At 39.3% G+C, this 14079-nt stretch overlaps 2 protein-coding genes across 2 annotated transcripts; one reads left to right on the forward strand and one right to left on the reverse strand.

Annotated features, from left to right (window-relative positions):
• Positions 1-225: 225 nt before the first annotated feature.
• Positions 226-7559, reverse strand: LOC140156909 (patched domain-containing protein 3-like). The gene is made up of 2 exons (XM_072179951.1): positions 6138-7559; positions 226-4461 (listed from the first exon to the last, which is right to left on the reverse strand). Exons 1-2 carry the CDS (start codon positions 7165-7167, stop codon positions 4055-4057), a joined length of 1437 nt encoding a protein of 478 aa, XP_072036052.1. The 5' UTR covers positions 7168-7559; the 3' UTR covers positions 226-4054.
• Positions 7560-12221: 4662 nt separating this feature from the next.
• LOC140157724 (uncharacterized) lies at positions 12222-13841 on the forward strand. Its single transcript, XM_072180968.1, has one exon. The coding sequence runs from the start codon at positions 12222-12224 to the stop codon at positions 13839-13841; it is 1620 nt and encodes a 539-aa protein (XP_072037069.1).
• Positions 13842-14079: the final 238 nt, after the last annotated feature.

The raw sequence follows: 14079 nt of genomic DNA on the forward strand, positions 1-14079 counted from the left end.
ACCCAGCACAAAAAATCTGTGAGAATGCACACAAGATCCTTGCACAGATGATAAAACGGTGCTGCTTTCTGCTTTTCATACACTTTTTTCATGAAACAGGGCTGGGCTGTGAATGTGGTCCAGGAAGCTGTTCCATGTCAGTGCATTTTGCTGTTGTGTCAGTTGATATCTGCTTGGTTACTGACATGTGTTAAGAGTAGAGTATTGAAGTAAACCTGTGTGTAATTTTGGTTCAATTTGATGGACAGGATTTCAAGATATGACCTTGTGAAAAAATATAAGTTTCTTTTTGAGCTCAGTTTAGTTATTGATTATCACGCCAGTGTATAATGAGCAACATTTTGATGCAAACAAAAGTATAATAATATGATAAATCAATCTTATATGTCATAAAATACAACAAATAATATAATGAAGCAAAATGAAACCGTAGAGGCAAAATATTATATGGAACCCTGGAGGAGCAGAGGTCACCAGTACATGCATCCTCAGCCTAGATCCTCAGCATCTGGCTCTTGAAACAAGCAGGGAACCTGAGCACAAGAAAAATAATCAAAACACGCGACGGAAAAACAAAATAAAACAGCCCTGGTTACAATCACATGCATCCACAACCAAGATCTTCAGCATCTGGTTCTCAATGAAAAACAAGCAGGGTGTTACAGATATTGAAACATGTGTGTCTTGAGCAATTTTTTGAAACAAGCAACAGATGGAGCGGATCGGATGTTTTCTGGTAAGGCGTTCCACAGTGTGGGTGCAGCTGACGCAAAAGCTCTATCGCCGTAAAACTACGTAGATGAGCGGCGTGTAACAGACAGAAGAGTTTAGAAGATGAGCGAAGATGACGTTTGGGGCTAGTACAATGAGATGATGTCAGAAATGTAGCGTGGAGCAAGTTCGTGGATCGCTTTATAGGTGAGAAGAAGAATCTTATAAGCTGTACGCTGTTTGACCGGGAGCCAATGAAGGGAATGAAGAACTGGAGAGATGTGTTCGTGACGAGATACGCATGCGACAAGTCTAGCAGCCGTGTTCTGGACTCGTTGAAGCTTGTTGATGTCGGAACAAGGAAAACCATAAAGACCAGAATTGCATGAGTCCAAGCGCGATGTTACAAAAGCGTGAACCAGCCACGCACATGTTGTATCATCTAAAAATTGTGATATAAAAGCAGATCTAACAGCTACACTTAGCCTAACACAAACATACTTTTACACATACACACTACACAGTGTCATCGCCCCGATATCTTCATGGCAGAAATCGCCATGGTAGGTTGAATCCACAGCCTCGCATGGCCATTTTGTTCCGACCTTTGAGACGCATAATGAGCCAAGGGACGTCCCGACTAAGGCTACTGACAATAGCCCGGTAATTGAATTCTCTAGTGTGTAAGTGAGCTTGTATACGCCATGTGAGGGGGTGCTCACACTACGCTGTGTGTGACCTCTGTGTGGGGGTGAACATGTATGTATACGCCATGTGAGTGAGTGCTCACATCAGAAAATCCGAATATTTGTGTCAGTTTTGAGTTCAAGACGCACGCTTCTTTCTCAAGACGCAAGCTAACGACTATCATATCCGTTGAACATATCTATTCAAGTGCAAGGAACCAAATCGGGTTTCTTTATACGAAATCATTTACCCGAGATATTCATCATTTTCTATCCCGGTATCCAAAGATTTATCGTCTGAATATCAATCGTGCATAGCACATTTACGTGTATCGATCCCGGGTATTCATTTCAGTGTCTCTGGCTGTATAATGTAATTATTAACCGGGCGATGTCGGTGTGCACTATTGCAAGGAGATCGGGTACATTGTACAAGATTGGAATCACACAGCAACTCAAAGCTGGGGAAACAAAGCCGGGAGGAAAACAGAGCAGACACAAGGTACCGACAACACACAGATCACTCCACTACCCCGAGTCGCTATGTGAATCCAATCAAGTACTGATATAAGTAGAGGCATTGAAGAAACTAAATATAATGCATGCCAAATACTGAACTTGAGCATCAAAGAATACTGATGTCTTAAACGACAATACATGATTATTGTAAACATGTTAAAAAACAAATATCAAATCAAAAGCAAAATGATTCCAATAATCAGATCATGCAGTGCTCCGCAGCCGGCCCTAAACGGACTGAGGCTCACAACACAAAAAGAAAACGGAGATCTGCATGATCCAACTTGGAAAAGATACAATGAAGCACATAATATCCGAGTAATATCAAAGGCACATTTGGTTTTGTTGTTGTTGTTGTTGTAATCATAACATCAGCAAAAAACGTACTGTAAATAATACAATGCAGATTATACATATGACCGGCACAATAATAATAAGAATTAAAACTAAAGACCATCGAGCTCACAGAAGACGACCCTTAGCCAATCAGGGGCGTAGCCAGCTTTCTTGATGGGAGAAATAAAACTTATAAAACAACGGTTGTGGTGGGAGAGGGCGCAAAGAGGGAGCAAAGAGCAAAGACGAAAGACAATTCCTGATTGCATCTGACACGGTATTATCTGTGGGATAATACATATTCCGGATTTTTTGGTCATGATCGGTGTGACATTTTGGTGGGAAACGGGCAGCACAGAAGATGCACCGGGCAATTTCCCCGGGAGCTTCCCTTTTCCCTCCCCCTTTTTTTCCTTCTCTTTTCCCTTTTCTTTTCCTCTGCCTTCCCAATTTTCTCTTTCATTTTTTGTCAGGAGGGGACTCAGCCCTCCCTGTATCCCCACTGGCTACGCCACTGTAGCCACTGTCATTAGCCAAAGTCATCATGCCATTTGCAAACCTATCCACAACTATTTTACGGTATTTGGCAATCCACTGCTCACCTTCACCAACCAAAAGTCTCAAAAGAATGGGAAGAAATACCAAGCCATGTAAAGCTCCCAAAGTGATGACCAGAAACATCGTCTTGAAAAAGACTTGAAAGACATAAGCTGTGCTGAAGGCCAGTGCTAAGACACTGAGTATGGTGGATAAAGCACTTTGGACTATGGGAAGACCAAGGCTGTAGAGGGCATATATAGAGCGCTTTTTATTGGTTGGAATTAGGCCTATTGCAGTAGAGCGATCACGATGTTCACCACGCCGTGTCATTTCCATGTAATCTGTACGCATTTCCTTTTCACCCCGGTCTTTCACAAAAGCATAGCAGATATGAGCAGAGAAATCCACACTAAAACCAATGCATAATATGAGATTGATCATTGAAACAGGACTAAGACTTATCTGACAATGCCCCATGAATCCCAAAACACCAATGACTATAGAAGCAACAGAAAGAGTGACGACAAAAGAACATGTCAGAGAGGGTATTAAAAGGAGAGACACGACAAACATGATCAAAAATGTTATACCAAGACTTTGCCATGTGTTCGACCACATACTCAAATATTGATCACTAAACAAGAAAAAACGACTATACACTATCAAGGGAAGGGCAGGTTGTTTTGCTTTTCTGCGAAGATCGGACATCAACTCACTCTGGTGTTTTTGTATGTTGGCGGTATGAGTAGTACTTAAAATGAAACGCGAAGCTATAATGGAGGTGGTGTTCTCATTAAAGATGATATCAAGAGTGAAATGTTTGAACTGGGGTTCAGTCAAAAACTTAGTTCCTAAAACGTCGTAAAATTCAGGCGCAGGTAGAGGATGCGCAAAATTGGATTGAAGAAACTGAAGATATGTTCTGAGCCAAGATGACTGTTTATCAAGAACGTGGTCGTTCATTTCCATTGTAACTAGGGTATGTTCCATATCTTGCTGGACTTGTGGGTCTGAATAGTCTATATAATCTGTGACTATTAGCGCAATAGGAGGACCGAACTGACTGAAATATTTAGCCTTTAATTCGTAATACTCGCGAGCTTCACTTCCATCACGTGCAAGTTTCTCTTCTGGTAGACCACGTTGTATCAAAGTGCATCCCCATATGGAGACCCCAAGGTAGCATAAGAATATGATAATGACCAGCACACTCACCACTTTATGGTTCAGAAATGGACCGTAGTATTTTTTAAAGAAGTTCATCAACCAAGGTGTCTTGTCATTTCCTTTGGTGCACCACCGGTACAGCGCAACCAATTGCAAAAACCACTCCGCGATTCGTCTTGCTTCGTGGCGCGGGCGCAGCAACATAATGAATGGCGCTTGGTGCTTTCAGTGTGACCAGCTAGTGCCAAGCAAGGTGCAAAAAATAACAGTTGATACAAATAGCAAAATGTAACAGATACTCCGCAGTAAATGGAAAAGTAGCGAATGACGGGGAAGTTGGAGATTGCGCCGATGCCAAATGCGAGTGCGTCTGTTACTGACGTAATAGTGATTGACATTGCTGCTTCGGCAAGGGCTTCACTGAGACGATTCTTCACGTTATCATTTATATCGGTCTGACGCCACGCAGAAAGAACAACGTAGGTATCATCGAGTCCAATTCCTGAAAAAGAAGAACGTTTATTTAAAATGTCAATTAATTTTATACTGTATTCGAATAACGTTAATAACGCCAGCAATATAATAGTTGCGCAATCTTCAACAACGAGAGTGCTCATAGAAAATCTTTTTGTGAGAGACCAAATAGGTGATTAAATAAATTGCATGATTGACAGTGTCGTAGATTTCTTTTTGACATTGGGGGGATGGGGTTGGATGAATTTGGGGTATAGTTAATCCACCACAAATTTCGCCATATTGAGCTAAAAGTATTGTATATGGTGCAAACGTGTAATATATTCGCGCGAAGCGCACAAAAATTGGCACTTTGGGGGCTAAAATGACCAAATACGAGGTTAATTTGGTCAGAAACCCACATACAGGCCGTCAACATTGGGGGATGATTGTATGGACCACCCCCTGGCAAAATATTGGGGGGGATCCCCCCCCCCGATCTACGCCTATGATGATTGACATTGACTATTGTTCCGAACGAAAAAGATATTACCCTCATAAAAATTAAAAATTCTAATTGTTTACATAAGTTGCAATAACCCTCTGTAAAAAATCTCAAGTTGCACCAAAATTATGATTTGTCATTAAAGCAGGCCGGGGGAGCATGACCTAGCGGTATTTATACTCTAGTATTGAGACTCCGTCAAAGTCATATAAAGCTGACACACAAGAGGAATGGTATACATTGCATAGAGGAGATCCCAGGGCTTGAAAGGTTGTCCTTTCCGAGGATGAAAACTTTTGTTTTTATATAGTATTGGTCTTAACTCAAGAAATGTCATGGTTAGTCAAGATGTGTCATAGTTGGTCAAGAGCTGTCATTGAGATTAAGTTGGTGTCATGGTGGGTCAAGGGGTGTCATGGTTGAATAGGGGTGTTTTCTGAATTCTTATGATGAGAGCAATACATCGGTATGGTGTTTAGCTAGATTTGACGACCAAATTTGAAATTTCACCCCTGCATAAGCGGCCATTTTGGATTTATGCAAATTAGGCAGTGTTCCACTACTTGGATTTTTGGGGAATTTTGATTTTTTTGTGTGTGAGCTTGGAGATGGACGCGTGCGAAATGGATTCTGTTGCATTCAGTGGTGGATAATTTTTTTATTTGACTAGCCTAATTTTTGGCCATCGAACTTTACCTGCTCCTGTTCATACATTTGTTGTTTCTTGTTCCCCCTCTGCAGAAGCCCCTGTGTTTTACTTGTTTCCCCTCATCAAGTTGATATACCCAAGTTGATCTTTCTTTTTAGTTGTTTGTATTCACCGTAGAAGTGATGATGTAACAGGATTAACTATCATAACAATATGTTTATACACTTTTGAATATGTGTATGTCTACAATACCGCTCTTTCAAAGATACAGGATACAGTCTTACAGGTACATGTGATCAGCATGATATAAATATTCTGTAGAATTTCGATCCAGGTCTTTATCCCTGTTCTTTGACATCTATGGTTCAACGCTCAATGCAGAGGTACCGCGTGAACGTACTAGTGCGGTGCGATATATTCAACAATTGTTTAAACCTAATGCTATGGTAGTTAATCCGTTTACATCATCATTTCTATGGCGAATATTCAAGGTATCCTCTTGTATTACTTATTGATCCTTGATGTGCTTTGTGTCCTCGTTCGTATTAATTTTACCTTACCCTTTACCTACCTATGATAAGAAACGGTGTCGCAGCTGCCAAAACCGCAAGTGGTATTCCGACATATCCCATAAAACCAAACGCTCCAACAAGTGACAAGCAAGCCGTCAGCAATCCCACAATTCCTAGCCACGGTTTACTCAACACCCAATCCGCCATCATACACGTGACAGTACAAAATATGATAATAAGCCAAACTATTATCATGCCAAGACTTACAGCATCCGTTACAGTAGCATCTATCTCTTGGTTCGCCAACTCTGACGTGCAGGTTACTATGTTCATCTTCTCGCTTTCAAAACTACGAACAACTTTCTGGAAAGCTCTTTCCCATTGTGCACCGAGCCGATTCTCTTCTTCTTTGGTGGCACGGAGAAAGTAGATGATGCGCATTGCTTCTACGTGCTTAATTGGAGCATTGCCTTGGTCATCTCTACGGTCATCATCTACGGTTACTCCTCCTAAATCTCCACCCAGATAGAAAACATCATCTGCTGAATTAGTCGCATAAGGATGTGTTATCACAATACTAGACACTTCTCCTGCGTTGTGCGTGTAGTTATAGAAATCTAAGACAGCATTTTCTAAACATATTCCTTCCCATTTAAGACAAATATCTTCAAATTGAAAATCTGTCTCATTGTGCTCACCATCATAAACAGTTATGTTCATGATTAACCAATGAAGGCTTAGAATCTCCTCCATGACAGCGGTTGACAGGATATTCAACCCATCTTTAGCTTGGAAGATCACTATTCCGAATCGTGTATCGTGTATCAATCGGTTAGGAATGGTGTTTTCATCTCCAACACCAAGAAATAAGTTCTCATAAATAGCCCGTTCTTCCTTAGACCTCGCGTCATGTGGAGTGAATAATTCGTAGACGTTACCTTCGTAATTGATCATAGAAAGTCCAGGAATCATTCCGAGAGTGATGGTGAGAGTTAGAAGAATACATATCCAATGGAAACGTGATATGAATCCTCCATACCATTTGAAAATTATTCTGAAGAACTTTTCAATCTTCTCAAGACCTAACATGTTTGAGAAACTTGACCGACGTGCCGTTCATGTGATAATACAATACCGTCCGCATACATTGATATACCTGTGAAATTTAAGCTTTTTTACAATAATTCAGAAAGAGGAAGTTTCATTCCATTAATCAATCCGGGCAAATTCCTAGTTCAGGTGATACAAATACTGCAATACCGTCCGCATACATTGTTATACGTTAAGTCTCATATCATGATTATCATATAGCCAAAAATACCTTATGAAAATGGCAAAATATCTGACAGTATAGTTTGATCTCAGCAAATAAAGCAGCCTCGATGCCCTAAGTCGGAATACTGATAGCCCTTAAGGTGGCTGTGCACTCTCAGACAAGCATGTAGTAAAAGTGTCATAATAGTACATATCATTATGACAGAACTTTGAACAAAACTGTACAAAGAAGTGTTCTGAACCGTGGAAAGGTGACCTTGGAATCTGGATCTGGATCGGGATATGGTTGAGTCGGCAGCTTCAACTAGTAAAAGTCGTACTATCGCCAACTTTGGTGGAATTACTTTAGGTAAGGTCGAATGTGTTACCACAGATTATCCTTCTATAATCTGTGGTGTTACAGTGTTGTCAGCATTGTAGGTTATGTTTGATATTTTTTGTTTTGAATTGGTTCAGTGAGCATTAATTGAAAATATCGACATTGAATCTGCATAGGGATTTGCAAAGAAAACAACCTGACCTTGAGTATAATTATTGAAATAATATACCTACTATCTGTTAGGATTCCAATGCAGTACGCTTCTTAACCAATAATATTCCACTTTTTTAATTGAAATGTCTGTTTTATGAAGAAATGGATTCTGTTGTAATTAGTGGTGGGGCATTTCATAATTTGAATGGGCTAAAAGTGCAATAGAAATATGTAAATTATTAAACATTCGACCCATGATTTCATCCGATTCTGAGGTTACAAATTTCGGAAATAAATTATTTTCATATTTTATTTACCGAGAGGAGTAATTTGAGTCAAGTTACTATTGAATCAGTGCATTTTGAAATTTTGATCTCTGTGCAGGCGATATTTGACAATTGACCTATACTTTTCTCTATAACTCCTAAACTAAGCACCCTAGTGCAATATGACAGTTGATTGTATATTCCTAGTAATAAGAGGAACAACTAAGGTATACATTATTTACAACATGATATAACAAATATTTAATTTTGGCCCCAATGTGACCTACGGCCCCTTGCGGGAAGCATATGGGTTTTAAAATGGACCCCGTTCTAGGTGTGCGGATGCAAAATAGCATTCCCACCTTTGTTTCCAATGGACATTTTATTGTGAAATTTCATTGTACAAGGAATACATTAAAAAAATCCACATAGCCCCCGCATGAAAAGTATTTAATTACCTTTGCAATCACTCAAAAAGCATTTTGTGTGAATTTTACATCCGAACTAGGTGCTATTAAATTTTTATGAGCCTTTTTATTTTACATGTAAAGTCTATGGGGGTGACGATTAGAAATGGATGGAAATATTGAAAAACCATCATTTTGGCCCATTTTAGACACTAAAATGCCCATAAAAAAAAGAATAGCACTTAGTTCGGATGTAAAATTCACAAACATAATTAAGTACATTTCATTTGTCGGCTATAGCAAAAGCAAAAAATGTCCTATACCTTAATGGTTATGGAACAAAGGTGTTCCGTCCACTAATGTAGCTAATTTATTGTATCCTACTTGTTACCCTACTTGATGTGTCCTCGTTCGTTGGATTCACCATTACCTATACTTTTTTTTATTAAGTTTACCTTCCCCTTTACCTACCTATGATAAGAAATGGTGTCGCAGCTGCTAAAACCGCAAGTGGTATTCCGATATATCCCATAATACCAAACGCTCCAACAAGTGACAAGCATGACGTCAGCAATCCCACAATTCCTAGCCACGGTTTACTCAACACCCAATCCGCCATCATACACGTGACAGTACAAAATATGATAATAAGCCAAACTGTTACCATGCCAAGACTTAAAGCATCCGCTACAGTAGCATCTATCTCTTGGTTCGCTAACTCTGACGTGTAAGTTACTATATTCACCTTCTCGCTTTCAAAACTACGAACAACTTTCTGGAAAGCTCTTTCCCATTGTGCACCGAGTCGATTCTCCTCTTTTTGGTGGCACGGAGAAAGTACATGATGCGCATCGCTTCTACGTGCTCTATTGGAGCATTGCCTTTGTCATCACTACGGTCATCATCTACGGTTACTCCTCCTAAATCTCCACCCAGATAGAAAACATCATCTTCTGGATTCTTCGCATAAGGATGTGTTATCTCGATACTATCCACTTCTTTCGCGTTGTAGTTGTAGGAATCTAAGACAGCATTTTCCAAACATTTTCCTTCCCATTTCAGACAAAGATTGTTAAATTGATACTCTGTCTCATTGTGTTCACCATCATAAACAGTCATGTTCATGATTAACCAATGAAGGCTTAGAATCTCCTCCATGACATTGGTTGTCAGGACATTCAACCCATCTTTAGCTTGGAAGATCACTATTCCGATTCGTGTACCGTGCATCAATCGGCTAGGAATGGTGTTTTCTTCTCCAACACCAAGAAATAAGTTCTCATAGATAGCACGTTCTTCCTTGCACCTCGCGTCTTGTGGAGTGAATAACTCGTAGACATTACCTTCGTAATTGATCATAAAAAGTCCAGGAATCATTCCGAGAGTGATGGTGAGAGTTAGAAGAATACATATCCAATGGAAACGGGATATGAATCCTCCATACCATTTGAAGATGATTTTGAAGAGCTCTTGAATCTTCTCAAAACCCAACATGTTTGCGTGGTATAAACCACACACAACAGATAGACCTATAGCGTAGAATGTTGTCTTCACAGATGTCAGAGATATATAACGCAACATTAGACAAGGGCATTGTTTTCTATACTGTACACGTTTAATGATTATCATAACCGGTATACCGCTCATGTGATTCAAAATACCGTAATACAGTCTGTATAAATTGATATATGTAAAGTCTCATATCATTTTCATGATTATCATTAGTCAAAATACCTAATGATAATGGCAAAATACCTTTAGTATAATTTTTTTTTAATCATACCATACCATTAAGCAAGGGCTTTTATATTTGCCCTTGTGTAATTAATCCACATGATTACCATACTGTAACGACCAAATTGTAATAAATGGAAACCAATAGCAACGCTAACAAGACAAGTCTTTAAAAAAAGATACAGTTCACTGATCAGGTGTATAGTAATTTGTTCTAATTTTCAATTTTTACATCTAAACTACTCTATGCTGCTTTACAATAAATAAGTGATTTGAACCATACTGATACCTACATCCTGATTCTGGAAAATAATGTAACAAAAACTTATTTTTTGGCATTTAGATTTTTAAACCACCTACTGGAAACAAATTTTGTTTCTGTTTTTTTGGGTTGTTTTTATTTGGGGGGGGGGGGGGGGTTTTTGTTTTTTGTTTGTTTGTTTTATTTTTTTGGTTTTTGGATTTTTGTTTTTGTTTTTGTTTTGTTTTTAGCCTTTTATAGGACCAGATTGACATTAATGAAGCTCGTATATATACAGGGTGTCCCAAATAAAAGAGGCCCCTCATTGCACCCTATTTTTCTCCTATTTTTGAAAAGTTGATGAAATATATTTTGGTATGTAAAGAAACCTTCAATCGTTAGCTTTAATAAACCAAAACAATTACTTCAATTACTTCAAAACTTTTGAAGATATGCTCTTTTAAAGAAATGTACCCGTTTTTCACTCTGTCCACGAAGATGGTTTGGCTACTTCAAGATTGAAAAAGAGTATACGTACCATGCATGAATTAACTATGAATATCAAGCATTCCTGCAAGCATGATAACTTTATAAAATAACTTTATTTAGGAAATGTGCTTTACCGGTGGGTTTATGGGCTATAGATTTTGAGAGTGTCATTAATTTGTGGGTAAAATGGATGCAGAATTGGACTTCTTTTGCTTTACTTGCAATTACTTATTTTTTCTTGGTTTTTTATGCCTTTTTGTTTTTTTATGTTACTTCCTTTCTTACTTTGTTGTTTCTTGCTTTTTTATTTACAACATAAGTCATTTCTCTTTTAGGATAAAAGGTAGCCCTGAAAAGGCATTGTTTTGGTTTATCCTTGATTCTTCTGAAGTGAGTTTACTGTGCTGCTCTGCCCACACTTGGTTGCCTCCTTGGCAAATTCAGGTTTCAGTCCTGGTCCTCATTGCATCACTTGCGTTGGGTACCATCCTTGTGTGCCGGATACTTACGAATGCAGCAGTAATACGTTTGTGAAGATCTTGGATTTTGCCTCAAAGGAAGAAATCACTTTCTCTTTCACCAAAGACTTTCACATAAGTCATCAGACCATCTACCGGATTAAATAAATTGTTACCTACAACCAAGTATGAAGGTGCAAAGAGTGGTGAGTTACTTCATCTTGTTAGTCTTGCTTGTGAAACGGACAGAAGGAAGAGGGGAGAAAGAGAAATTGGGTATTGGTATTGGTTTGGTTCTTCAAACAGAATTCAACAGTCTAAGGGTAGATTGTGAGGATCATGCATCCTTGTTTGTGAACATGACAGGTTTGAAATATAACTATAGGAGAGCAAAAATGCTACCGAAAGCCAAAAGTCATTTGGGACTTTTCATAATCATCATCTTGGCAGGAGATATTAGTGTAAACCCAGGGCCTACAGATTACTGCTGTCAGATTTGCAATAGCGGAGGTATGGATAAGAAATTACGAGTTCAATGTAGCGACTGCAGAGAATGGACGCATATCAACTGCATTGGAATGTCGGTGAAAGATTACCAACTGTGGAGGTGTAATGAGAAAGACTGGTATTGCAGCAACTGCGCAATTCCGCGCACAAAGAGTCAAGACCCAGATCCAACAATACAAAAAGAAGTGGGTAGTGACTACTTTTGCCAAAATTTGCAATAGAGGAGGAACAGATAGAAAACTGAGAGTTCAGTGTAGTGACTGCAGATATTGGACGCATATTACCTGCATTGCAATGCCGATGAAGGATTACAAACAGTGGAGGTGTAGTGAGAAAGAATGGTATTGCAACAACTGTGCAGCCCCATGTACTATGTGCCAAGACCCAGTTCTAAATGGCCAAAGAGGCATGGATTGTGATAAGTGTGGCTGCTGGACACACAATCATTGTGGTGGAATTGACAATATGGACTATGACAGACTTATGGGTACCACATTTGCTTATGTGTGCCCAATTTGTGACTATATTGAAACAAAAGATAACAGCCCTGACACCTCTGGTTGCAGCTCGAACGAAGCAGATAGCAGCTTAGGTTCACCAAGTCGTGAAAGTGGAGGAAATCAGACTAATTGGACTTGTTCCTCACCAACAAAAGTGAGGACAAATCAAAACAATCTGAAGTTCCTTACAATCAATTTTCAGAGCATAAAGAACAAGATTGCTGAATGGTATGCAATAGTTGAGGATTACAAACCGGACATCATAGTTGGTACCGAAACGTGGTTAAATGGAAATATCCTAAACACAGAAATAGTGCAACATGGTTATATGATCTTGAGACGTGACAGAATAGGGGACAGTCATGGAGGAGTTCTGCTTGTATACAGGAAAGACCTTGCAGTTTCTAAAAAGTTAGATCTAGAAAGTGAAGGGGAAAACCTATGGTGTCAAGTTAACATTAAAGGGAGGAGACCAATAATATTTGGTGTTAGGTATAAACCAAATCACTCGGACATAACACAGATTGATGGCACGAGGGAAGCTAGTGAAAAGATTAATGCAGAACCAAGGACGTGTGACATAATAGTGACAGGAGACTTTAACCAAGGTAACATTGATTGGGAAACAAATACAGTGATACCAGATCACTATGCATCTAAAGCAGCTGCAGAGAAGTTGTGGGATCTGTCAGTGCAATACAATATGCAGCAGATGGTTACAGAACCAACTAGGGGAGACAGCATCCTAGACTTAGTTTTCACAAATAATACCAACATTGTCAATCACACCAAAGTGGAACCTGGCGTGGGAGATCATGACATGGTAAGCACTGTTCTGAACCTTGTTATTAAAAAAATTTACATCAGGAAAAAAGCCAATGAAGAGAAGATCAGACAAGAAATGGGAGAATACCAAAAGACCTTTGCAGATCTTGATGACTTGACGGTGCAAGACAAATGGAATCATCTTGAAAAGGAAATCAAAAGAACGGTGGAAGAAAATGTTCCTATTAAAGTGAAATCAACAAGAAATGATCTACCATGGTTTGACAGAAAGAGTCGGAGAAGAACAAGAAGGAAACAGCGGCTGTACAACAAGGCAAAGCAAAGTGGCCAAGCAAAAGATTGGGAGACATACAGGGAGTACAAAAAGGAATGTAGAAGAGCCCTCAATAAGACAAGATGGGAGTATATCAATAATGATCTGGGGTCAGCGGTCAAGGAAGATCCTAAGGCTTTCTGGACTTTCATAAAAAGTTTGAGGAAAGAAGATAATGGAGTGGCAGACCTGAAGGTTGACAACAAACTTTTAACAGACAGCAAGGAAAAGGCGGAAGCACTCAACAACCAGTTCTGCAGTGTATTCACGCAAGAGGATAAAAGTCACATCCGTCACTTGGGGAAAGCAACATAACAAATATCCCGAATTTGGTCATTCATGAGGAAGGAGTCAAGAAGCAACTGCTGAAACTCAAACCAAATAAAGCTCCGGGTCCAGATGGAATATTCCCGTGGATGTTGAGAATGATGGCAGAGCAACTGGCTCCGGTTCTCACCAAATTATTTCAGCAGTCTATAGATGAGGGTTTTCTTCCAACACAGTGGAGACAGGCAGACATATGTCCTATATTTAAAAAAGGTGACAGGGCTAA

Source organism: Amphiura filiformis, chromosome 7 (assembly GCF_039555335.1).
Source record: "Amphiura filiformis chromosome 7, Afil_fr2py, whole genome shotgun sequence".
Lineage (NCBI taxonomy): Eukaryota > Metazoa > Echinodermata > Ophiuroidea > Amphilepidida > Amphiuridae > Amphiura > Amphiura filiformis.

Bases quoted from the DNA above. Each gene is read 5' to 3' on its own strand.
- LOC140157724 (XM_072180968.1), top strand. From the start codon at position 12,222: ATGCCGATGAAGGATTACAAACAGTGGAGGTGTAGTGAGAAAGAATGG.
- LOC140156909 (XM_072179951.1), bottom strand. From the start codon at position 7,167: ATGTTAGGTCTTGAGAAGATTGAAAAGTTCTTCAGAATAATTTTCAAA. The intron at 4,462-6,137 runs GTAGGTAAAGGG...CTTCTTTTTCAG, and splicing joins GACACCGTTTCTTATCATAG to GAATTGGACTCGATGATACC.